The sequence below is a fragment of the Coregonus lavaretus genome, assembly GCF_964263955.1.
Source record: "Coregonus lavaretus genome assembly, chromosome: 8".
NCBI lineage: Eukaryota > Metazoa > Chordata > Actinopteri > Salmoniformes > Salmonidae > Coregonus > Coregonus lavaretus.
In genome coordinates, this window is record NC_139995.1 from 45,634,672 (window position 1) to 45,661,014 (window position 26,343).

At 40.0% G+C, this 26,343-nt stretch overlaps 1 protein-coding gene across 1 annotated transcript; it reads right to left on the bottom strand.

Annotated features, from left to right (window-relative positions):
- Window positions 1-30: 30 nt before the first annotated feature.
- LOC311133211 (interferon-induced protein 44-like) lies at window positions 31-25,469 on the bottom strand. Its single transcript, XM_084166695.1, has 6 exons — window positions 25,449-25,469; window positions 7,146-7,350; window positions 2,278-2,427; window positions 1,987-2,158; window positions 1,714-1,814; window positions 31-1,032 (listed from the first exon to the last, which is right to left on the bottom strand). Exons 2-6 carry the CDS (start codon window positions 7,329-7,331, stop codon window positions 859-861), a joined length of 783 nt encoding a protein of 260 aa, XP_084022821.1. The 5' UTR covers window positions 7,332-7,350; window positions 25,449-25,469; the 3' UTR covers window positions 31-858.
- Window positions 25,470-26,343: the final 874 nt, after the last annotated feature.

Below are 26,343 nucleotides of genomic sequence, written 5' to 3' on the forward strand. Positions count from 1 at the left end.
GGAGAAAAAAAAAACATTGAAATCCTACAGGATCCTATAGGATTCCAATACAAGGATCTAATTAAAATCCAATCCAAAAATCCTGTCAGATTTTGGAACCAGTCATATTGGACTCCTATGGGACTGATCTCTCTGCTAACGCACAGCAAGCGGTACCGATGCACCAAGTCTGGAACCAACAGGACCCTGAACAGCTTCTACCCCCAAGCCATAACACTGCTTAATAGTTAGTTAAATAGTTAACCAAAAATTACCCTGACTATCTGCATTAACGCTTTTTGCACTAAATCTTTTAGGATTTTCTATTGGATTCTAAATATAATTCTTATTGAAATCCCACCGGATTTTTTTGCTAGGGAAAAGCAAATGAAACACAACTATAATGTCACATCAAATATTTAAAAGTACAATGATTGATATAAAATCAATGTGAGTTATCTATATATCATGTTTTTGCATTATAGCAAGGATATTAGCTTATCTAATGCAAGTGTACACTGTTGGGTGTTACATGTATAGTTTAAAGTAGGATAACGCATATCCAGTTTTTGTTACACAGGTGGATATTGTGCCTTTAAACGGTATATTTAGGCTTTTACATTAAGTGAAATGATACAACCACAATATGAAAACATTAAAAGGAGAACTTTCCCTCCAATCTTACTTTATCCTGCCTCGAAAACAAATGTCCTATTTCCTACGGGGGAAAAAGACTCCATTGACCTTGAAAGACAACATTGACCTTGAACTACTCTGAAATAAAATCTAGGTTATCTACACTTAGGAGTATACTGCAGGGCTCACTAATGTCCTAGCGCTTGATTTAGGTGTTGTGACACTCATGCATGTGTGTGAAACTCATGCATGTTGTTGGAGGTCGCAGAGGTAATCATTGGCAAAGTTCATAATCTGAGTTATGGCGTTCAGTATCAGGATGTCCATGTCGTTATCCAGCCTCCCCTCCTCGTGGTAGTTCTTCACTGGCAAGATGCAGTTCATGGGAACGCCCAGCTCATTACTGCAGATCTGCATCTGAGAAACGATGAAGACAAAAGGGCTGGATCAGGTCAGCGTGAGGGATGATCAGGTCAGTGTGAGGAATGATCAGGTCAGCCAGAGGGAGGATCAGGTCAGCGTGAGTGATGATCAGGTCAGCGTGAGGGATGATCAGGTCAGCCAGAGGGAGGATCAGGTCAGCGTGAGGGATGATCAGGTCAGTGTGAGGAATGATCAGGTCAGCCAGAGGGAGGATCAGGTCAGCGTGAGTGATGATCAGGTCAGCCAGAGGGAGGATCTTTGGATCAGTTTAGCGGTAGGGAGGATCTTTGGATCAGTTTAGCGGTAGGGAGATTTTGGATCAGGTCAGCATGAGGGAGGATCTTTGGATCAGTTTAGCGTGAGGGAGATTTTGGATCAGGTCAGCATGAGGGATGATCTTTGGATCAGGTTAGCGGTAGGGAGGATCCTTGGATCAGGTCAGCACAACCAAGGATTAACGGTCACGTTCCAGGCTGACTACATTGCAGATGTTGCATTGCATCAACCAATTGTTGCGTGCCATGTCTTCAACTGTACCTTTGGGCATCAAATTGCTTCATCAAATGATGTGGTCAGCTGATATGTAAAAGCTTATCCAGGCGTTGTGAGATTTGGCAATGTAGTCAGCCTGGAACGTGGCCATTGTGAAATTTGATCAGATCTGAGGTGATTTACCTTCTCTTTGATTGCCTTGCTGTAGTAGATTCTCTTCACATTCCTGTTCACCAGCTCACAAGCCTTGTCTGGCATGGTCATGACAACAATTTGAGGGATTTCTGCCATATAAATATATAAGTAATGAATATAAGGACTAACTTAAGTAACACTGTCATGTAATATTTAAAAGTCAAGAGCTACTACAGCTGAATACCCAACCATAGTTACAGTTACCATTAAGATAAGATTAGAAATGCTAAGAAACATAAAGGGTTTGAAGAGCTTACTTACCCAGTTTACTGGCTTCTGCCCTGATGTGCTTCATCTTGTCTATGACATCCTTATGCATGAGAGAGATTTTGTCCGCTGTCACAATACTCACCAGACAGTGAGTTTTGTCACTTAAACTGGGATTCTGAATGTATTCTTCTTTTTGGTCCGATAATGGGTGGACTGGATTGAACTGGCCAAAAAAAGATATGATTTGTCAGATGTTACTACTTTGTTTGCATCTGATTTTCATCTTTGGCTAGCTTGTGTGTGTGTGTGTGTGTATGTGTGTGTTTATGACTTCTGAATTACCTCATAGCCCTCAGGTAGATGGCCCTTCAGAGCATTGATGATGTCATCAGGGTGCAACCCATTTTTCTGTGTCTCCAGACCCATGACATCATTGAATGCAAAGGGCAGACGTTTTTCTCCTTTATGGCCTTGAATGTAATGTGTCTTATACTAAAAAGAAACATTTTATATTAATAACAATTCTTTATTTTTTATTTTCAATGGAAATTATAGATACCCGCAAACTCAGAAACATAAAAAACATCCTCACAATGCCCCGAAATGTGCAAAGTACAAAAAGGTGCACAAAGTTAAGGTGCAAGACTAGCGTTTCGGTTCAGCTGAAAGTACGTAGCTTAACAGTACAATTAAGCAATAAGGCCTGAGGGGGTGTGGTATATGGCCAATATACCATGGTTAAGGGCTGTTCTTAGGCATGATGCAACACGTGGTATATTGGCCATATATCACAAAGCCTTATTACTATTATAAACTGGTTACCAATGTAATTACAGCAGTAAAAATACATGTTTTCTCCTACCTGTGGTATATGTCTGATATACCACAGCTGTCAGCCAATCAGCATCACCCCCCCTCCCCTCCAATTCCCCCCCCCCCCCCCCCCCCCCCCTCTTTTTCCCTCAGAAAAGTCTACATTCGTTGGGCCATGGACTCTACAAGGTGTCGAAAGCATTCCATAGGGATGCTTCCCACAGTTGTGTCAAGTTGGCTGGATGTCCTTTGGGTGGTGGACCATTCTTGATACACATGGGAAACTTAACAGAAACCAGTGCGTCTGGCACCTACTACCATACCCCATTCAAAGGCACTTACATCTTTTGTCTTGCCCATTCACCCTCTGAATGGCACACATCTGCCCCCTTTATTCTCTGTACCCAACGCACTAGAAGACCAGTTCTTAAAGCCTTTAGCCGTATCCTTATTCTAGTCCTCCTCTGTTCCTCTGGTGATGTAGAGGCTAATCCAGGTCCTGCAGCCCCCAGTATCACTCCTACTCCCCAGGAGCTATCATTTGTTGACTTCTGTAACCGTAAAAGCCTTGGTTTTCTGCACGTTAACATCAGAAGCCTCCTTCCTAAGTTTGAGTTATTCACTGCGTTAGCACACTCCGCCAACCCTGATGTTCTAACAGTGTCTGAATCCTGGCTTAGGAAGGCCACCAAAAATTCTGAAATGTCCATCCCCAACTACAACAGTTTCCGTCTAGATAGAACTGCCAAAGGGAGTGGAGTTGCAATCTACTGTAGAGATGCAATCTACTGTAAAAATCCACCTTTCCAGAAATAAGTATCTCACTGTTGCTGCTTGCTACAGACCCCCCTCATCCCCCAGCTGTGCCCTGGACACCATATGTGAATTGATTGCCCCCCATTTATCCTCAGAGTTCGTACTGCTTGGTGACCTAAATTGGGATATGCTTAACACCCCGGCCATCCTACAATCCAAACTAGATGCCCTCAATCTCACACAAATTATCAACGAACCTACCAGGTACAACCCTAAATCAGCCACGCTCAAGGTCCTAAACGATATTATAACCGTGATCGATAATAGACAGTACTGTGCAGCCGTCTTCATCGACCTGGCCAAGGCTTTCGACTCTGTCAACCACCGCATTCTTATTGGCAGACTAAATAGCCTTGGTTTCTCAAATGACTGCCTCGCCTGGTTCACCAACTACTTCTCAGATAGAGTTCAATGTGTCAAATCGGAGCGCCTGTTGTCTGGACATATGGCAGTCTCTATGGGGGTGCCACAGGGTTCAATTCTTGGGCCGACTCTTTTCTCTGTGTATATCAATGATGTCGCTCTTGCTGCTGGTGACTCTCAGATCCACCTCTATGCAGACGACACCATTTTGTATACATCTGGCCCTTCATTGGACACCTCCAAACAAGCTTCAATGCCATACAACACTCCTTCAGTAGCCTCCAACTGCTCTTAAACAGTAGTAAAACTAAAAGCATGCTCTTCAATCGAACGCTGCTGGCACCCGCCCACCCGACTAGAATCCCTACTCTCGACGGGTCTGACCTAGAGTATGTGGACAACTACAAATACCTAGGTGTCTGGTTAGACTGTAAACTCTCCTTCCAGACTCACATTAAGAATCTCCAATCCAAAGTTAAATCTAGAATCGGCTTCCTATTTCGCAACAAAGCCTCCTTCACTCATGCTGCCAAACATGCCCTCGTAAAACTGACTATCCTACTGAACCTTGACTTCAGCGATGTCATTTACAAAATAGCCTCCAACACTCTACTCAGCAAATTGGATGTAGTCTATCACAGTGCCATCCGTTTTGTCACCAAAGCCCCATATACTACCCACCACTGTGACCTGTACGCCCTTGTTGGCTGGTCCTCACTACATATTCGTCGCCAAACCCACTGGCTCCAGGCCATCTATAAATCACTGCTAGGCAAATCCCTGCCATATCTTAGCTCATTTGTCACCATAGCAACACCCACCCGTAGTATGCGCTCCAGCAGGTATATCTCACTGGTCATCCCCAAAGCGAACACCTCCTTTGCCACCATTCCTTCCAGTTCTCTGCTGCCAATGACTGGACGAATTGCAAAAATCTCTGAAGCTGGAGACTCTTATCTCCCTCACTAACTTTAAGCATCAGTTGTCAGAGCACCTTACCGATCACTGCACCTGTACTCAGCCCATCTGAAATTAGCCCACCCAACTACCTCATCCCCATATTGTTATTTATTTTGCTCATTTGCACCCCAGTATCTCTATTTGCACATAATCTCTTTCACATCTATCATTCCAGTGTTAATACTAATTGTAATTATTTTGCACTATAGCCTATTTATTGCCTTACCTCCATAACTTGCTACATTTGCACACACTGTATATATATTTTCTGTTGTATTTTTGACTTTATGTTTTGTTTTACCCCATATGTAACTCTGTGTTGTTGTTTTTATCGCACTGCTTTGCTTTATCTTGGCCAGGTCGCAGTTGTAAATGAGAACTTGTTCTCAACTGGCTTACCTGGTTAAATAAAGGTGAAAAAAAAAAAAAAGTCTCATTTGTCTCAAGGCTTCAAAAATCATTCTTTAACCTGTCTCCTCCCCTTCATCTACACCAGGGTTCATCAACTAGATTTGGCCTAGGGCCAATTTCTTTGTGAGCTAATAGTCGGTGGGCCAGAACATAATCATTATATAATATTAGCACAATGAATTGGCCTACACTACAAATTGAATAAAAGTTTCTTCTATTCAGCCATATATTTTTTTATTGTGAAAGATGCTGTTAAGCCTCATAGCCTACCTCATCCAGTTACATTATTTTATATAGGCCTAGGCTTGGAAGAAATACACTCCAATTAAGCCCTCTTGTTGTTTGTAAAGTCAAATTAAAATGAAGATTATTGTTGAAATGAATGACGCGACTGGTGTAGTTTTTCTCCATCTGTTGCTGTGCTACACTTGCACAGCAAGTTAGCTATATTTTCAGTTCCAGGCGTCATTCACCTCCAATTGTTTGCGCCGCGGTTGCAGCTTTACGTTTCAGCACCACAAATTGGTCCGCTGCCTGCTTTATTAATTGACTGTATCCAGCATTCTCTCTCCTCATGAATGAAGTGAAAATGTAACTTTTGCATTATTTAGGTGGGGTAACTTCCTTCTTGGGACATTGCATTTGTGAGTTTTGGCATCTCGGGTCAGAGATTTTTGAATGATTATGATTATTTTAAATTTCAAACATATTCATAATTAATTTGTGGGGCTTTCAGGGGCCAAATAATATTGCTGGCGGGCCAGATTTGGCCCGCGGACCGCCATTTGGGGAACCCTGATCTACACTGATTGAAGTGGATTTAACAAGTAACATCAATAAGGGATCATAGCTTTCACCTGGATTCACCTGGTCAGTCTGTCATGGAAAGAGCAGGTGTTCATAATGTTTTGTGCACTCAGTGTATATAAATAGACAAACCCATCAATAACGTCACACAATTCATCCCTATGTGAAATTGCAATGGCGCATTTGAAGATCAGGAAGTCGTTTTAGCGTGTTGACATCTTGCTAAAATGGCGCCTCATGGGGGGGATGTTTTGTAAACTAAGTGTAAATGTGTGCTTATGAACCTAGGTTTTGGATTTTTTTCCATGTTTCCAACAATGTGCAGGTATCTATCCTTTCCATGATCCTACTTTTTGAAACCTAGGCATCTGTTGACTGACTACATTTTGTATTAAAGACCCAATGCAGCCGTTTTTTGCTCAATACCAAATCATTTCTGGGTAACAATTAAGTACCTTACTGTAATTGTTTTCCATTATGAAACCAAAATAGCTTTTTAGCAAAAAACTATTTCACAAGACAGAATTTTGCTAGGACTGTCTGGGAGCTGGTGTGAGTGAGGGGCCTGATTGGAGGGCCTAATGGGAGAGATATGTAACCTGAAAACTAGCTGTTATTGGCAGAAAGGTTTGGAACTCTCTTTGTTATTGGTCTATTAACGTATACCGCCTGATGATGTCACCAGGCAATCCAAAACTCTGCCATGTAAAACCTGCTGATTAGAAGGTCCTGTGTAAATTGTATTTTCAACTATCAACTATCAGGAAATAACACTGATCACATTTTTTCACACTTTTACAGTGTTCTTATTATCAGCAGTTGTACAATATGATACAAAACACAGGAACAACGGAATTTAGGCTGCACTGGGCCTCTTTAAAAGAGTGCAGAAGACCACTCTATGTTTCTATAAGTCTCTCTTCATGTCTCTGTTCTGCCTGTATGTGGCTCATGAAATGTCTTAGTGTACCAAGGTATATTAGGAAGCCGTTTCCCATCCCTGAATGGTGTAGTTACATTTATTAGGCAAACCAACTTACTTTCATGGTGAAGCTGGTGCCAGTGGCAGCAGATGCCAGGGCATTATGTGTTGATCGTCCTTGGAAAACGTTGTTGACTGAGTTGATGAAGCTGGACTTCCCTGCACCGACTGGTCCATGTAGCAGGCATCTCAGCTGACCCACATCAGGATCACTCAGTTCAAAGTTCCTCAGTGCATTCACCATGGCATCTCTCGCTTGTTTACTATCAGAGACAATGAAGAGTGTTACTTCTGTTACTACTGTTACACATCTCATGGAAGACATACAGTAAGGGTTATAACATATACCATACGCTACAACAGGGATGGGCAACTCCAGTCCTCGGGGACCTGATTGGTGACACACTTTTGGTGACACTTTTGGTCCAGCCCTAGCTGGCACACACCTGACTCCAATAATCAAGGTCTCCAGTTTAGAACACTCCAACAATACTCCATACAAGAAGCTCCAACAAGACGCTACTTATGTTTTCAGTACTAGATTAATTATCTGACCCAAGCAACTACAATACAGCATTTGATCACGTGCAATTATGTCAATGATTTTAATTGGCTGATGCTTGATGCGCATTTTGAGACTGAGGTCAAGATTAAACTTAAACTTTTTCTAATGTTCACAAGTATGGCCCCAATAAGTTGAATCAGGTGTGCTAGCTAGGGTTTGAGGGAAAGTGTGACACCAATCAGACCCCGAGGACTGGAGTTGCCCATCCGTAAGCTACAATAACCAGTGGATGACTGGTGTATTGAATTCATTTTTGTTAGTATTATAATTAAACAATAAGGCCCGAGAGGGTGTGGTATATGGCCAATATACCATGGCTAAGGGCTGTTCTTAGGCACGACGCAACGCAGAGTGCCTGGACACAGCCCTTAGCCGTGGTATATTGGCCATATATCACAAACCCCAGAGGTGCCTTATTGCTATTATAAACTGGTTACCAATGTAAATGTTTTGTCATACTCGTGGTCTACGGTCTTATATACAACGGCTGTCAGCCAATCAGCATTCAGGGCTCGAACCACCCAGTTTATAATTAGGGATAGTTCACCCAAATTACAAAATGACATATTGGTTGTCTTAGCCTGTAAGCAGTCTATAGACAAGGTAGGACAGAAATCCATGCTTTGGTTTTGTTTACCTGGCCACTTTGGTTTCCAAATGCTAACTTTTTAGCATTTGTGGCACAAATCCAATGCAAGTCAGTGGTACTGATTTTAGCATATTTTGTGCTTCATGTCCAAATCCTCCTGAAGTATGTAAAATGTATTATGTAGCTCAATTAAGTTACTTATAGATTATTTGGATATGACTAAAAATAACATGACTGCTTACAGGGTAAGGAAACCAATATGTAATTTTGTAATTTGGGTGAATTATCCCTTTAAGTATTGTAATTACGTACAAAATGGGAATTGTATCAATATAACAGGATTTAAAGGTCCAATGCAGCCATTTTTATCTCAATATCAAATCATTTCTGGCTAACAATTAAGTACCTTACTGTGTTTGTTTTCAATTGAAGTGGTCAAAAAGAAACAAAAATAGCTTCTTAGTAAAGAGCAATTTCTCAAGCAAGAATTTTGCTAGGACTGTCTGGGAGTGGTCTGAGTGGGGAGGGGAAAACTGATCATTATTGGCAGAGAGGTTTGGAACTCTCTTTCTTACTGGTCTATTGACACCCCCTAAGGTCTAAGGGCCCGGTGATAGTTTTCTACTAAGCTAACATATGGAATTGTTTTAAGATGGTCATAACAAGGATCATTTAGCTATTAGATGTATTATTTTAGGATCCCTGTAAGTATCCCAAAAATATATAAAACAAGTATTTGATGAAACATTGAATTTGGCCTTACTGCTATTAGACCATGGAAACGCATTGAATAACATATTCACACATGGTAAAACAGATAGTCAAAAAATAAATGATAAGGAAGTTTGTTTTGAATTGTCTGTCCTGTGACAAATGAACAATTTTGCTTAACGTTTAAACTCCCTTTTTTTATTGGTTTTCCGTTAAAACGATAAAAAATATCATAAAATTCCATGTCAACTCACATGCAGAATAATGGTCCTGTTGCGTATGTATGACCACTAGGGCGTGGCAATAAAGTTATATCTACCGCAACCCTTTACAGACATAGAACTGAGCTACAGTAACATGTCGATAGCGACAATTGATAGTTTTTCTGACAATTAAACAAAGCCCGCATCAGAAGCGTCTGTACCTTTTCAGATAGTAGAATTCTGCGCCAGCATAGACTGTTCGTTAACACTTTACTTGACACCCAGCGTCATAACACATTATGACACGGTCATAAACATGTCATAATATGACATAACAGCTGACTTAACGTGGCATAACCTGTTATAATATGGGCATAACTCTATCATGGCCCATATATTTAGACCTGTTGTGACATATATTGCGTTGTTTTATGGCTGATTATGACACCTACACAAGAATGTAAAAACCCACAAAACCTACCACGGCAGTTATTTTATGGCTGGTTATGGCACCTACATAAGAGTGTCAAAACCCACAAAACCTACCACACAAGGCAAAACATTCCATTACACCATAGCCTACATGTCAACAGTATGTTTATGTTTTTAATCTTTTTTATTTATTTATTGATCATGTTAAATTATCATTGTAATTGCTCACACATTGATATCAGACATGCACCTACCCCAATGCTCTGTTGCTGATGACTGGGATGAATGCAGGAGCAGATTTCAGGAGCAGGACAAGAAACCAATTTTTTGACTGATGACTGATATAAGGGCATGTATGTGATAGGCCTATCTGGCTTATATGATTATGATGGTCATAAGGCTTCTTGACAGTGTTAAAGTGTATTTTCATAGTTCAAGTAAAGTGACACAGGATGGTCATAATGCTTCATGACAGTGTCATAAAGTGTATTTTCTTAGTCCAAGTAAAGTGACACAGGATGGTCATAATGCTTCATGACAGTGTCATAAAGTGTATTTCCTACAAGTTACTTAAAATATGATGAAAAAAACATGGCTGGAAAGAATTCATACAACAACAACAAAAGATTTAAGAAAAACTTTCAAACCCAAGTTAAGTTCTTCGCAGGGAAAACAACCAATTTGAATAAATATGGGTTTTGACAATCTTATTTAGGTGTCATAACCAGCCATTAAATAACACAATATCTGTCACAACAGGTGTAAACATATGGGTCATGACAGTGTTATGACCATATTATGACAGGTTTTGACAAGTTATATAACGGGTAGGTCTAATACTGAATGCTGATTGGTTAAAACTGCATTCCAGCGGGTGTCTATTCCACAAGTTACCACCGGCTAAATCTATGACGTTAAAATGCCTACTCTGTTCCATCTGACTGCACAATCCACTGTCTCAGTGGCAGCTTTTCTCAGCCAGTCGAAATCATGAATCAGCATCATTTTGTTGATATATACAAAGAACTATCAATAGAAAACCGATAGAACAAACGACCAGCCAGCTTGGGTAGCAACCCTAGATTTGTGTCGGGACTATATCTTGTGGAAGGATGAAATAGTATGAATACATTTATCAAAATACTGTTTTTAATGAAAATATGTAAATCATAATTTGAATATGTTGGTAACCCGTGCCCTCGGAGTCGGTGTTCGGAGGATATATTGGCACTTCGTCTCCGGCCTAACAACACCCGTGCCAATATATCCTACAAACACCAGTTTTTTATGGTTTGGAGCTATATGTGCTTTCTTTCTACTAAATGTCTTGGCAAGTCATTTAACAAACTTTAAAGTACTTTTTTTTTTAGGAGAGAGTGGTCTGTGCCAGGCAGCTCGAGATGATTTGATTGATAGTCAGTGGGGAGGGAGTTTTTTTGTTTTTTTTAATGATGTCATAATTTCCTCAATCAAAGTTTGTACCGACCCTTATGGTACCGACAGATGTAGCCAATTGAACAGCTTATAGAATATGCATGAATGCGGAAGACACATTTCAGTTGAATGCATTCAGTTGTACAACTGACTAGGTATCCCCTTCTCCCTTTCCCTTAAAATGCATCCTCCAATTGCAACGTCTGCCTATGCCCACACATATTGTCTTAAGAAAATGTTACATTTTAATACCCTGAAACACCAAGTTAGGAATAGGCTACCTCATTTCTAAAAGGCCATCATCACTGTCAATCGGGAATGACAATTCTTCACTTTTGAAATGTCCAACTGCATCTCCATGCTAATCATTTGATTGATCTCAATCAGTTTCATGTGAATATGCATTTAGACCTTCTAGAATTACTGTTTTGTGAGCGAATTAGAGCAGACTATTCAGCTTCAGTTTACCATCCTAAAATGTCATTAGAAATGAGGAGGTATTTTTGGTGGAACAGTAACGTTATAGGCCTGCTATGCTATGGTATTATATTAGGTTCTCTTATGTAAAATGCTAATTAATAATTATGTGACCTTACGAGACATTGATTCAACTTTGATCTAACTTTACTAAACGAGCACCATTGTGAGAAGTGATAATCTTCTATTTGTAATAATAATAATAATAAGGGATGAGTATGACTATTAGGCGTAGGCAACGGATCTTGATGAGATGTCATTTTAAGCCATAGGAATGCCCTTCGTGGTGCTGAAAGGACAGCGCCAGGATCACTCAATGATGTTAAAGAAGTTGAACCAACTTGTGGTGCTAAAGGATAGCTGAAGGATAGTTCTGCCATTCGGTCAGTTCAGGAACGAACAACAATCATTTTGCAGTAGGCCTATAGCCTAAAAGGCCTACGACTACGTGGTATAGCTACAGTGCCTTCAGAAAGTATTCACACCCCTTGACTTTTTCCACATTTAGTTGTGTTACAGCCTGAATTTAAAATGGATTAAATTGAGATGTTTTGTCACTGGCCTACACACAATACCCCATAATGTCAAAGTGGAAGTATGTTTATTTAATTTAATTTTTAAAACATTTACAAATTAATTGTAAAATGTCTTGAGTCAATAAGTATTCAACCCCTTTGTTATGGCAAGCCGAAATACACTGCTCAAAAAAATAAAGGGAACACATAATCAACACAATGTAACTCCAAGTCAATCACACTTCTGTGAAATCAAACTGTCCACTTACGAAGCAACACTGATTGACAATTAATGTAACATGCTGTTGTGCAAATGGCATAGACAACAGGTGGAAATTATAGGCAATTAGCAAGACACCCCCAATAAAGGACTGGTTTTGCAGGTGGTGACCACAGACCACTTCTCAGTTCCTATGCTTCCTTGCTGATGTTTTGGTCACTTTTGAATGCTGGCGGTGCTTTCACTCTAGTGGTAGCATGAGACGGAGTCTACAACCCACACAAGTGGCTCAGGTAGTGCAGCTCATCCAGGATGGCACATCAACGCGAGCTGTGGCAAGAAGGTTTGCTGTGTCTGTCAGCGTAGTGTCCAGAGCATGGAGGCGCTACCAGGAGACAGGCCAGTACATCAGGAGACGTGGAGGAGGCCGTAGGAGGGAAACAACCCAGCAGCAGGACTGCTACCTCCGCCTTTGTGCAAGGAGGAGCAGGAGGAGCACTGCCAGAGCCCTGCAAAATGACCTCCAGCAGGCCACAAATGTGCACGTGTCTGCTCAAACGGTCAGAAACAGACTCCATGAGGGTGGTATGAGGGCCCGACGTCCACAGGTGGGGGTTGTGCTTACAGCCCAACACCGTGCAGGACTGGCGCCCTGTGCTCTTCACAGATGAAAGCAGGTTCACACTGAGCACATGTGACAGACGTGACAGAGTCTGGAGACGCCGTGGAGAACGTTCTGCTGCCTGCAACATCCTCCAGCATGACCGGTTTGGCGGTGGGTCAGTCATGGTGTGGGGTGGCATTTCTTTGGGGGGCCGCACAGCCCTCCATGTGCTCGCCAGAGGTAGCCTGACTGCCATTAGGTACCGAGATGAGATCCTCAGACCCCTTGTGAAACCATATGCTGGTGCGGTTGGCCCTGGGTTCCTCCTAATGCAAGACAATTCCAGACCTCATGTGGCTGGAGTGTGTCAGCAGTTCCTGCAAGAGGAAGGCATTGATGCTATGGACTGGCCCGCCCGTTCCCCAGACCTGAATCCAATTGAGCACATCTGGGACATCATGTCTCGCTCCATCCACCAACGCCACGTTGCACCACAGACTGTCCAGGAGTTGGCGGATGCTTTAGTCCAGGTCTGGGAGGAGATCCCTCAGGAGACCATCCGCCACCTCATCAGGAGCATGCCCAGGCATTGTAGGGAGGTCATACAGGCACGTGGAGGCCACACACACTACTGAGCCTCATTTTGACTTGTTTTAAGGACATTATATCAACGTTGGATCAGCCTGTAGTGTGGTTTTCCACTTTAATTTTTAGGGTGACTCCAAATCCAGACCTCCATGGGTTGATAAATTTGATTTCCATTGATAATTTTTGTGTGATTTTGTTGTCAGCACATTCAACTATGTAAAGAAAAAAGTATTTAATAAGATTATTTCATTCATTCAGATCTAGGATGTGTTATTTTAGTGTTCCCTTAATTTTTTTGAGCAGTGTAAATTCAGGAGCAAACATTTGCTTAACATGTCACATAATAAGGTGCATGGACTCAATCTGTATTCAATAATAGTGTTTAACATGATTTTTGAATGACTAGATAATCTCTGTATCCTGCACATACAATTATCTGTATGGTCCCTCAGTCGAGCAGTGAATTTCAAAAACAAATTCAACCACAAAGACCAGGGAGGTTTTCCATTGCCTCGCAAAAAAAGGGCACCTATTGGTATTTGTATTTATTAAAATAAAAAGAAGACACTGAATATCCCTTTGAGCATGGTGAAGTTATTAATTACACTCTCGATAGTGTATCAATACACCAAGTCACTACAAAGATACATGCGTCCTTCCTAACTCAGTTGCCTGAGAAGAAGGAAACCGCTCAGGGATTTCACCATGAGGCCAATGCAGGGTTTCCTTTATGAAATTGTGGCACGGACATTTGACCGGCAGCATTTACATTTACCGGTAAATTTCTCCCAAACCCATATGCATTGGGTGCTTAACCTGATTAGGGCGTCCACCTGCGAGGCTCAGAATGACAGAAATCGCATTTAGATCATGTTAATTAATCTTAACAGATCATGCAAGTCGAGGATGCAATGACTTGTTTCCTTACCGCGCACTTTGAGGATGTTAGAATAACTGTCCACATTTACTTTTCCTCAGCCAACAAGACGAGTAAGGAACAGCAAAATCACTAGCCTATGAATAGGCGAAATGTGAGTTTCAAGTTTGGGGAAGCACATTTTCACCATAAAAATGCACCTTTATAATAAAACATTCCTTGCATAATCACATTTGTAGACTTGTGTAAGATAGCCTAGCCATTCATAATGTGATGAGTAGATTGGAGTCATAATTTAGGCTAATAATATAACTCAATCACTGTTCTCAAAAAAGACTGTTCAAGGCGTGGTTGAGCGCGTATAGTGTAGAGGCCTGGGCTATAGGCTATATCAGATACGTTTCTTCTTTCTTTACACGGGAAAAACACATTTCATGCAATTTTACTACACTTTATATGACTGGAGACATTAGCCAAATCTTTTTTAATAGGCCTATGACAAATTACCGGGTAGCCTACTCTGCTGACACTGACAATCAATAAAAACGACGTTGTCCATATAATAGGCCTATGAGAAGAGGAGACACAAATAGAATATGACGTCCATCTAAACTGGAGGAGGAAATTATTGTCCAAAACTTGTGTAGTGTCTGAAGGTCTATGATTTTGCTGACGTTTGCAAATGGTGTAATAGATGAACTTTACACTGCTTTGCTGAAGCATCTGGAAAGCATTGCTACATAGGCTTCTTGGAATAGAGGACATTTGGAGATGTGGGGAGGCCAGGGATTGGTCTATCAAAAACCATCCATATTATGTTACATAGGATATAAATACCATGTTTTAAACAAAGGACAGGGAGGTACAACATATTAGAGATTGGGTCAGTTGTTCTCCGGACTTCTGCAGGAGTCTGTAAATTGATACTGTAATCTTTGATGTAATACACCATTATAATCAAGGACAGTGTCAGCGGATTTCTTGTCATCACAGCATAATCAGCATCATTGTCTTGGACACTACAGAATGGCGACGAGGATTTGGGACGTGTTGCGTCTTTTCTCAGCGTTCCATTCATGGGCTACGAAGTGACTCCCGCTCAAGGGGCATGCAGATACGGTGAGCTTTCTCACAACTTTGGGCGCTGGTCGGTTCGTGTGCTTGTGTGTGTGTGTGCGTTGAGGAGATGTACCGTCAAAGGACTTGTGTGTGCGCTTTGCTGTTATTTGCTGTGTGATGAGAATCCGTTCTAAATTTCTAAATTTGTTTGCGTTGGGAACAACGCAAACAGGGGGGAGTGTCTATAGGAATTGTTAACACTGGGCACACAGATATTTGGCTTGAATAAAATTAAAAGGAGTGTCCAGGAATAGCATGAAGGAATAAGGCCAGGAAATAAGGAAAAAGTATACTATTAGGACGTCGCTGATTTAAGGAAGCCCTCAAACGAAGCGATCATTAGGATGGGCCGAAAATCCTGAAAACTCACTAGGTTGATTTTCCTGATTCCTGAGTTAAGCTGTTTGCTTATTTCTTAGCGCGAATGTGAACATAGGTATGCATAAAAGACTGAATTGTTGTCTGTTTCTTTTGTTCTTCTGTGATGTGAGAGTCGAGAAGGAGGAGACAGAGAGAGAGAGGAGGTGCTGACAAGTGCGTCACGCGACAGTGTGTGCTGCCCCGGATCCAGTCCAATTAAGGCCAGTGCTGTTCTATCCACAAAACCTACTTTCCCTTACAGGATATAATAGATACATTGTGTATGCATATAATATTTCATGTTGTGACCATTTCACAGGAACTTGGCAACAGACTGATGAATTGATGTAATTGAGAATTACACATTAGGGTTTTTGTGAATGAGTTGTTTTGATTAGAGTTGTGTTGGAAATCCAGCACTGACATTATTCTGTAAAATTAAGGTAATTGGGTCATTATTAAGCAATTGGTTTGTGAGTGCTGTAATGTTGCTGGATTACAGGTCTTTCTTTTTTGGATTGCTCTGAAGTTGACTAGTTTCCTTTACTTTTCCTGATCGGATGTGGTAAGATTGCCACTAATCAATAATTTGGTAAAATAAAATAAAAATAATAAGTAAATAAATTGATGAATGAATGAATTTATTAGTTAATTAATTGGTTGATTAGTTGATTGATTGATTAATTATTTAATTAATTATAAAAAATAAATTTAAAAAAGGAGGGAAACATAAGCTACATAGTCTAAAGTATTTTTTGGTTTACAAATTAATTGGTTTAAAATAATAATAATAATAAAATAATTCATAATAAAGGAATATAAAAGACTTGTTACAATGGGGAAAAAGGAACACAACCAGAAAGAACAGGACCAAGATGCTCTCAGAAAACTCAATCAAATACAACTGGTGGAGAATAAGAAGGAGAAGAAACAAGCTTTGGTTATGCAGAATCAGTGTTCACCAAATCAACAATCACTGCCACAACTTCAACCGAACCAGGTCAAATGCAATTGTACCAGCAACAACTAGTGGTACCAGTTGTTTCATATTCATAGCCAGTTTCTGGACAGACACAGAATTGGAGAGGAAGAGGACGAGAAGGCTTAGGAAGAGGAAGAGGAGGAAGATTTAAGCCATACTTCCAGCAATCTTCAGAAGTGTGTTATAATTGTGGACAGGTTGGTCACTTTGCCCGTGAGTGTAATGGGCCAGGAGGAAACACCAGAGGGAATTTCAGAGGAAGATACAGGGGCCAGTCAAGATCATCTGGAGGACCGGTGAACCCTTATAGGGGCCCAGAGCAAGGATTCTAGAGGTGCCCAGAAGATCCGGAAGGAGGGTGTCAGCTGGTAGCATCAGGACCGGAAAAATATCCAACAATTGAGGTGAAAGTAAACAACCGACCATTGGAAGTGATGGCGGATAGCGGAGCTGCTTTTATCTGTGTTCGGCCTGAAGATGCTACACATCTCCCTATGTCCAATCAACTAATTAGGACAATCGGATTTGAGGGAGTGAAACAGCTGATTCCTCTTACGGAACCAATTGAGCTCTGCTAGGAAAATCAGAAAATTACAATACCCATACTGGTATTAGAACATACACCTATTGCATTGTTGGGAAGAGATGCATTGTGTAAATTTAACTGTACAATAAAAGGTACACCAGACGGCTGTCTGGTAGAAGTGCCAAAGGAAAAAGTTTACCAATTGTTGATGACGACAGAGATGGATTCTTCTTCAGTATTTTGGATTGGAAATCTCAGTGAAGATTTTTTGAAGCAGGCTAAGATATGGGAGAAATTCATTGTGGCAAACATGCCAGATGCGAGGCTTCCGGAATATCCATTTCATTGTACGCTCAAGTATTTCAAGAATGCTGCCCAATCGAACTCAGAGGAATGGTTCAGTCATCAACCAAAGAAAGTTCAACTCAGCTCATGTTGCATAATTTTAGGACCATAAGCAGCAGCTATGAAGATAAACACAGACGATTATCTGGATAAAGAATTTGAGATCGAGAAGAGTGTGCCACATGTGACTTTGTTGGTTTCTGAAGGCTATGAGCAGAAGCATATAGGAGAAATGATGACAGAAGCAGAGAAAGCTGTTTTCGTACCGATGAAAGAGAATTTGGGGATTTGGAGGAGTGAAGATCTTCAAAATCATGATTTCGGCTCAAGGACAAGGAGAGCCACAAGCTGTACGGATGACACATGAATCTATTTGCAGTGCGAAGATGGATTCAGACCCTATGAAAGAGGAAATGTTGCAACAAGTTCCAGAATGTTTGTGGTCTCAACACAGTACTGATATTGGACTTGTGAAATCAGCCCAATTGAGGTGAAAGTTGAACTTCGACCAGGAGCCAGACCTCCTTGGAAGAATCAGTATCCATTGAAAGATGAAGCAATCCAAGGGATTGAACCACAAATTGAAGGACTTTCGAAAGCAGGTGTTTTAAGGACAAAAAAAAATCCTCAGAGTAACAATCCTTTGTTGTCTTTGGAGAAACCATGAGGGGTTGATAGTAGCGCCTCTAGACCTATTAGGTCTGATGATTTAGGAAGCTATGGGTTAGCTAATGTTGCAAAGGGGGAGGTTAGGAGAAAGATCAGAAAGGAGTATGGTTTTTGGGCACCATATTTGCTTTAACAGGTTGACTATGTCATAGGCAGGTGCACAATCTGTCTGAAAAATAATGTTTGCAGGGGTGTGACTGTTATTCCTGGTTACATTCCTACACCAAGAGGTGCATAAGATGTCCAACTAAGCTAAAAGATGCTCAGTCGGTTGCTAAGTTTTTGTGTAAAGAAGTCATAAGCAGGTGGGGATTTCCCGATTTAATATCCTCAGAAAATGGGAAAGGGTTTTGTGGATAAATCAGTGAAATGGTTTTTGAAAAAATTGGGGAAAAAAGTCAGACTAAAATGTTATGAAAACTAGGGTTGAAGTAACTCTAGGAAATTTTCAATATCTGATTGTGTGATAATTTTAGCATGTCTTTACATATTATTGTGATATTTAGTATTTTCTTATGAATCAAAGGGGGAAATGGAATGTGATTCATATATATCATTTTATATATCATTTTTATATTATTGTTGATATTGATGTTTTAATTTGCATGTGTTGTTTTGCAAAAGATACTGGTTGATGTTTTATTTTCTTCCAGAAGTATATGGGGATGTGTAGAGTGGGATTCAAATACTCAAACATGGACAATATGAATGGACTGGAGGAAGTGGAACAAGGAAGGTGTGGAAATGTTCAAATTCCATCATCGACGTTGCATTGAAAGTCGACACTGTGGAGGAGCTGCAGTGTAGTGGACTACATTCCAGTGTTATATTCTTTCTGTATTAATTTTTGAAGAATGATGTTTTCTGTTGTTGGGTACAAGTGGGGACCTCAGATGTTTTTGTTTATTTCGTTGAAGCTTAGGGATATTGGGTCTAGGCAGGGACAGAGAGAATCCACAGGAGGGTCCGATGGGTCGACCAGCCTGAATGTGGACATTTTTGATTGTATTTTGTTTTCTGAGGTTTTCATGTGTATTCAATTGCATCATAGCTTAAAATGCATTGATAAAGATTCATAAATTGATCTGGAGATCAGAATTTTCCTGTCTTGATTGATTGATGGATATTTGGAATGAAAGCTGCCAGACAGGTTTTTCACTCTTACACTCCATAACAATTTATTTACACTCCATAACAATTTATTTACACTCCATAACAATGTATTTACACTCCATACAAAAATTTGTCTATATAAAAATGTGTTTACTCTCCATAAATTTTGGTTTATTGCTAAAGTTACTCAAGAACAAAAATTGTTATTTGTCATAATCCTATTCTTTTTGTTTTCGAGACTTAATTAGTCTCGAAGGGGGGAAATATGTAGTGTCTGAAGGTCTATGATTTTGCTGACGTTTGCAAATGGTGTAATAGATTAACTTTACTCTGCTTTGCTGAAGCATCTGGAAAGCATTGCTACATAGGCTTCTTGGAATAGAGGACATTTGGAGATGTGGGGAGGCCAGGGTTTGGTCTATCAGAAACCACCCATCTTATGTTACATAGGATATAAATACCATGTTTTAAACAAAGGACAGGGAGGTACAACATATTAGAGATTGGGTCAGTTGTTCTCCGGACTTCTGCAGGAGTCTGTAAATTGATACTGTAATCTTTTATGTAATACACCATTATAATCAAGGACAGTGTCAGCGGATTTCTTGTCATCACAGCATAATCAGTATCGTTGTCTCGAACACTACACTTGTCCAAACTTTTAAGTGGCACTGACCCAACAATGATGAAGAGTGAATATGCACACTGCGCACTCACCGGGGGTAAGGCGCTGCTCTCCGCCTATTGTTCGCTCAATTAAGTTGAGCATTTTGATGACTAAAAGACAGATGAGAGTGTTTTCATAGTCTTGTCTTTACAGCAATAGCCAAACTATATTTTCCCGCTATTTAATTTTTTAATATTGTGATATGTCTGGCTCTCTACTTTTCACTGACAGTCGCAACTCAACAATCATCTATTTGGTATTTGTTGCGCACGCTGCCTTTCCTTAGGCAATGCGATTTAAAACAATCCACAATTTATTGATATTTTATAGCTAGGGGAAGGTAATGATCCTCTGTGCCCAAATCATGGTTTAGTAGTTTATTCTGAATGAATGTATTTATTTCTGTATAGACAGGAGGTGGCTAATTAGGCTATATAATTTTGGCAATTTCATTCAATTTACTTAGGGAAAGCTTAACTTCCCCTAGCCTTATGGACGTGCCGCCTGTGACCCTATGTCAATCTACTATCCCCCATAGTAGTAAAGTTGACCTATTCTATTGGTCAGCTTGTCGAGAAAGAAATAGCCTAAACAGACTCTGGGACAGTTGTGGAGCGATAGATCCCAAATTCATACAACCAGTAGGCCTAGGCTACATTAAAAAACATTAAAAAGCAATGAATCTGATTCAACATATCAGAACGTTTAGCTTAAAATGTTGATAAACTATTATTTCTTAGCATTATTAGCAAAGCAATGCGCACAAGGCATTAGGCTACGCGTGAATGTGCATTTGGCTACCAGACAATGAAAGAAAGTTGAAAACCAATAGAACATAGAAATAAGCAACTAGTTTCAATGGCACATGGAAGTCTGTATAAAATAATTGCCTCCACGAATATAGTAGAATTTTGCCTACGCTACTTTGAAGCGAGGTAAAACATGCCTCATAACATAGTAATGTCATTCAAATGAGAAGCCAAAGGCGCTTCTACAAAGTATTGACTCATGGGTGTGAATACGTATGTAAATTAGATATTTCTGTATTTCATTTTCAAAACATTTTCAAAAAATTTGAAAAACATGTTTTTACTTTGTCATTATGGGATATTGTGTGTAGATGGGTGACCCAAAAAATCTGTTTAATCAATTTTTAACAAATATTAGCAATTTTTATCGTGGCCGAAAAATAATTGATTGCATTTATAATTGTTGCGCAATGATTGGTCTTATAAAAGCGCTGTCTGACAGATTTTTAACTAAAAGGCTCTGTACAGTGAGTGAAAAAAGTATTTGATCCCCTGCTGATTTTGTACGTTTGCCCACTGAAAAAGAAATGATCAGTCTATAATTTTAATGGTAGGTTTATTTGAACAGTGAGAGACAGAATAACAACAAAAAATTGATTGCATTTATAATTGTTGCGCAATGATTGGTCTTATAAAAGCGCTGTCTGACAGATTTTAAACTAAATGGCTCTGTACAGTGAGTGAAAAAAGTATTTGATCCCCTGCTGATTTTGTACGTTTGCCCACTGAAAAAGAAATGATCAGTCTATAATTTTAATGGTAGGTTTATTTGAACAGTGAGAGACAGAATAACAACAAAAAATTCCAGAAAAACGCATGTCAAAAATGTTATAAATTGATTTGCATTTTAATGAGGGAAATAAGTATTTGACCCCCTCTCAATCAGAAAGATTTCTGGCTCCCAGGTGTCTTTTATACAGGTAACGAGCTGAGATTAGGAGCACACTCTTAAAGGGAGTGCTGCTATTCTCAGCTTGTTACCTGTATAAAAGACACCTGTCCACAGAAGCAATCAATCAATCAGATTCCAAACTCTTCACCATGGCCAAGACCAAAGATCTCTCCAAGGATGTCAGGGACAAGATTGTAGACCTACACAAGGCTGGAATGGGCTACAAGACCATCAGCAAGCAGCTTGGTGAGAAGGTGACAACAGTTGGTGCGATTATTCGCAAATGGAAGAAACACAAAATAACTGTCAATCTCCCTCGGCCTGGGGCTCCATGCAAGATCTCACCTCGTGGAGTTGCAATGATCATGAGAACGGTGAGGAATCAGCCCAGAACTACACGGGAGGATCTTGTCAATGATCTCAAGGCAGCTGGGACCATAGTCACCAAGAAAACAATTGGTAACACACTACGCCGTGAAGGACTGAAATCCTGCAGCGCCCTGCTCAAGAAAGCACATATACAGGCCCGTCTGAAGTTTGCCAATGAACATCTGAATGATTCCGAGGAGAACTGGGTGAAAGTGTTGTTGTCAGATGATACCAATATCGAGCTCTTTGGCATCAACTCAACTCGCCGTGTTTGGAGGAGGAGGAATGCTGCCTATGACCCCAAGAAGACCATCCCCACCATCAAACATGGAGGTGGAAACATTATGCTTTGGGGGTGTTTTTCTGCTAAGGGGACAGGACAACTTCACCGCATCAAAGGGACGATGGACGGGGCCATGTACCGTCACATCTTGGGTGAGAACCTCCTTCCCTCAGCCAGGGCATTGAAAATGGGTCGTGGATGGGTATTCCAGCATGACAATGACCCAAATCACACGGCCAAGGCAACAAAGGAGTGGCTCAAGAAGAAGCACATTAAGGTCCTGGAGTGGCCTAGCCAGTCTCCAGACCTTAATACCATAGAAAATCTGTGGAGGGAGTTGAAGGTTCAAGTTGCCAAATGTCAGCCTCGAAACCTTAATGACTTGGAGAAGATCTGCAAAGAGGAGTGGGACAAAATCCCTCCTGAGATGTGTGCAAACCTGGTGGCCAACTACAAGAAACGTCTGACCTCTGTGATTGCCAACAAGGGTTTTGCCACCAAGTACTAAGTCATGTTTTGCAGAGGGGTCAAATACTTATTTCCCTCATTAAAATGCAAATCAATTTATAACATTTTTGACATACGTTTTTCTGGATTTCTTTGTTGTTATTCTGTCTCTCACTGTTCAAATAAACCTACCATTAAAATTATAGACTGATCATGTCTTTGTCAGTGGACAAACGTACAAAATCAGCAGGGGATCAAATACTTTCTTCCCTCACTGTATATGTATGCTGTGCATGTAATAAATAACATACATAACGAATATACAGTACACACGCGTACATTTAATTCCATGAAGTTATGCAAATTAACCCATAGAATTATGCAAAATAACCCAAATTAACCCATATACTAAACCAACTGGTATTTCCATCATTGAATAGGCTAAAAAGCATTATTTCGAAATATTTTTCTTTTCTTTTTTTTTCTCCAGGACAATTGGCCATTGGCTATTTTATTTATCACCTCTTCAAAAAAATGTAAGGCCAAAAGCCTGCTATTACCAGCTAACGGAAACCTTGGGCCAATTGTGACTTTAAAACAATTTTGAGTTTGCACCCCAATATTACACTTTATATACATCAGAGAAGACTGAAATATAACAAAACCGTTTGACATAGAAACACAACATTTTAAGGTGTAAAAAAAATATAGATGAATTTTGAAATTATGAAAAATCTTAATAACATTCCACCCATGAGGCCACTAGAGGGCGATTTGGTCATTTGACTGCAGGAAAGGGCTACTGGCTGTGATAGGAGAAAACTGAGGATGGATCCACAATACTAACCTAATTGACAGAGTGAAAAGAAGGAAGCCTGTGCAGAATAAAAACATCCTGTTTGCAACAAGGCATTAAAGTAATAATACATAAAATGTGGCAAAGCAATTCACTTTTTGTCCTGACCACAAAGTGTTATGTTTGGGACAAATCCAATACAACACATTACTGACTACCACTCTCCATATTTTCAAGCACAGTGGTGGCTGCATCATGTTATGGGTATGCTTGTAATTGTTAAGGACTGGGGAATTTTTCATTATAAAAAAGAAACAGAATGGAGCTAAACACAGGCAAAACCCTTGAGGAAAACCTGGTTGAATCTGCTTTCCACCAGACACTAGAATATGAATTCACCTTTCAGCAAGACAATAACCTAAAACACAAGGCCAAATCTACACTGGATTTGTGTTCCAAGAAGACAGTGAATTTTCATGAATGGCAGAGTTACAGTTTTGACTTAAATCTACTTCTAAAACTATGGCAAGACCTGAAAATGGAGTCAAAGTATTGACTCATGGGTGTGATTACTTATGTAAATTAGATATTTCTCTATTTCATTTTCAATACATTTGCAAAAAATGCTAAAAACATGTTTTAACTTTGTCATTATGGGATATTGTGTGTAGATGGGTGAGCAAAAACATATATTTAATAAATTTTTACTTCAGGCTGTACCACAACAAAATGTGGAATAAGTCAAGGGGTATTAATACTTTCTGAAGATACTGTATTTGTAGGATACAGCCTAATGTAAATAGCCTACAAATACATATAGCTTATTATCATTGCACTGTTTGCGAGGAGAGCTTTATTGCGAGTACGCATTTCTTTGGATTGTGTAGCTTACTTTGCATTGCTGTATCATAAATAACGTTTGATTTGATTAGCTTGAACACATGGCTACAATATACCCTACCACAGACTAAAAGAAAAGAGATAGGTGAACTATCAATTCATAGAATTTATTTGCATGGATTAAACATGCTATCAAGTCAATTGACCAAATAGTGAACATAAATCATTACTATGTAGAATTGCAGGAAAATTGTTTTAAAACAGCCATAAAATGAAAATGTTGGTGTGGTGTATTCATGCATATCAATAAACTCTGACCTAAATGCCAACTTGACCCAATTCACATTTCCAATTGCCCACTCTGACATACAGTACCAAGATAGAACGGGCCCTGCGTCTCAACCAATAGCCAATGTAGGCTATTGGTAGGCTAAATATCCCAAGCAGGGCTACAGCAATTTCCAGAGAGGGTCAGGCTCCTTGGGCTTTGCAGTGGCCACTCTGGTTTGGGTGTCCTCGGCGGAACGGTGTCGCCGTAACCAAGTGGTCACATATTGTTCTGGATTCCACTGCGCAAGATCAAGGCAGACACATGATGAATTTGGTTTAAATGGTCAAGCGTCCGACGGGCCTCCGCAGTACACACGTTCCCTATATTCTTCATCATTCTCGCCACCACCAGAAATAAGACAGGGAAGAAATCACCACTTACCTACCTCTAGGCTGCTATACATATTTATTTGGTTTTTCATTATAACGTTTTTCATTGATTTTTTATGGTGATTTTAAATACTTTATTTAGAATTTATCCGAATTAATTTTTCCAGAAATAGTTTTACCAGCTCTGTGTTTTCTCAAAATGAAAAAGGTGAGGGAGCGCAACTCCTTCATCCTCCCTATTTGGGTAGACAGTATAGTAGGCTACTTACCTCCAAAATGTTCTCCTCCATTCTTGGTCAAATTCTGTGTGACACACATGGGACACATTTGGATTAAATTAACTTAATTGTTGTTTTCCAGATTCCAATACCCCCATCTCTAATTTTCTAAAGAATTTGAGGATTTTGATTACAATGACACACAATAAATGAGAGTAGACTACAGTGAATGATATGTACTGCCTTGGGACTGTTGTCAATGAAGAGCCGATTTAATCACTATAAGTGTATTTTAGAGATATGTCATATGTCTCTTACCCTTTGATGGTGGTGGTGGTGGTGGGAATGATTGCGTTTGGCCCATGTTTGCTTTTCAGAGGGGGAAAATAAAAATAGTTTTTGGGGTGAATAGTATATCATGTCTGTACTGCAGCTATCCACGTCTGCTAAAGGCCACATACAAACAGATATGTTCGTGATTTATCTCTACCTGAAAATACATGATCTAAGTGATTGACAGTTGGTCTTCAGCAGTCATAAAAGTATTTACTTTGATGAACTACTAAAATAGTGATTTTGTCAGACAGCATAGGCAGCAGCTCTTTAGAGATGATGACTTGGAATGAAACGTACAGTGCATTCCACTGAATACATGCATTTTCTGTACTACACTGAACAAAAATATAAACGTAACATGTAAAGTGCTGGTCCCATGTTTCAAGAGCTGAAAGAAAAGATGCCAGAAATTTTCCATACGCACAACAAGCTTATTTCTCTCAAATGTTGTGCACAAATTTGCTTACATCCCTGTTAGTGAGCATTTTCGTATATTTCTGTCTGTAATAAAGCCTTTTTGTGGAGAAAAACTCATTCTGATTGGCTGGGTCTGGCTCCCCAGTGGGTGGGCCCCTGCCCAGTCATGTGAAATCCATAGATTAGGGCCTAA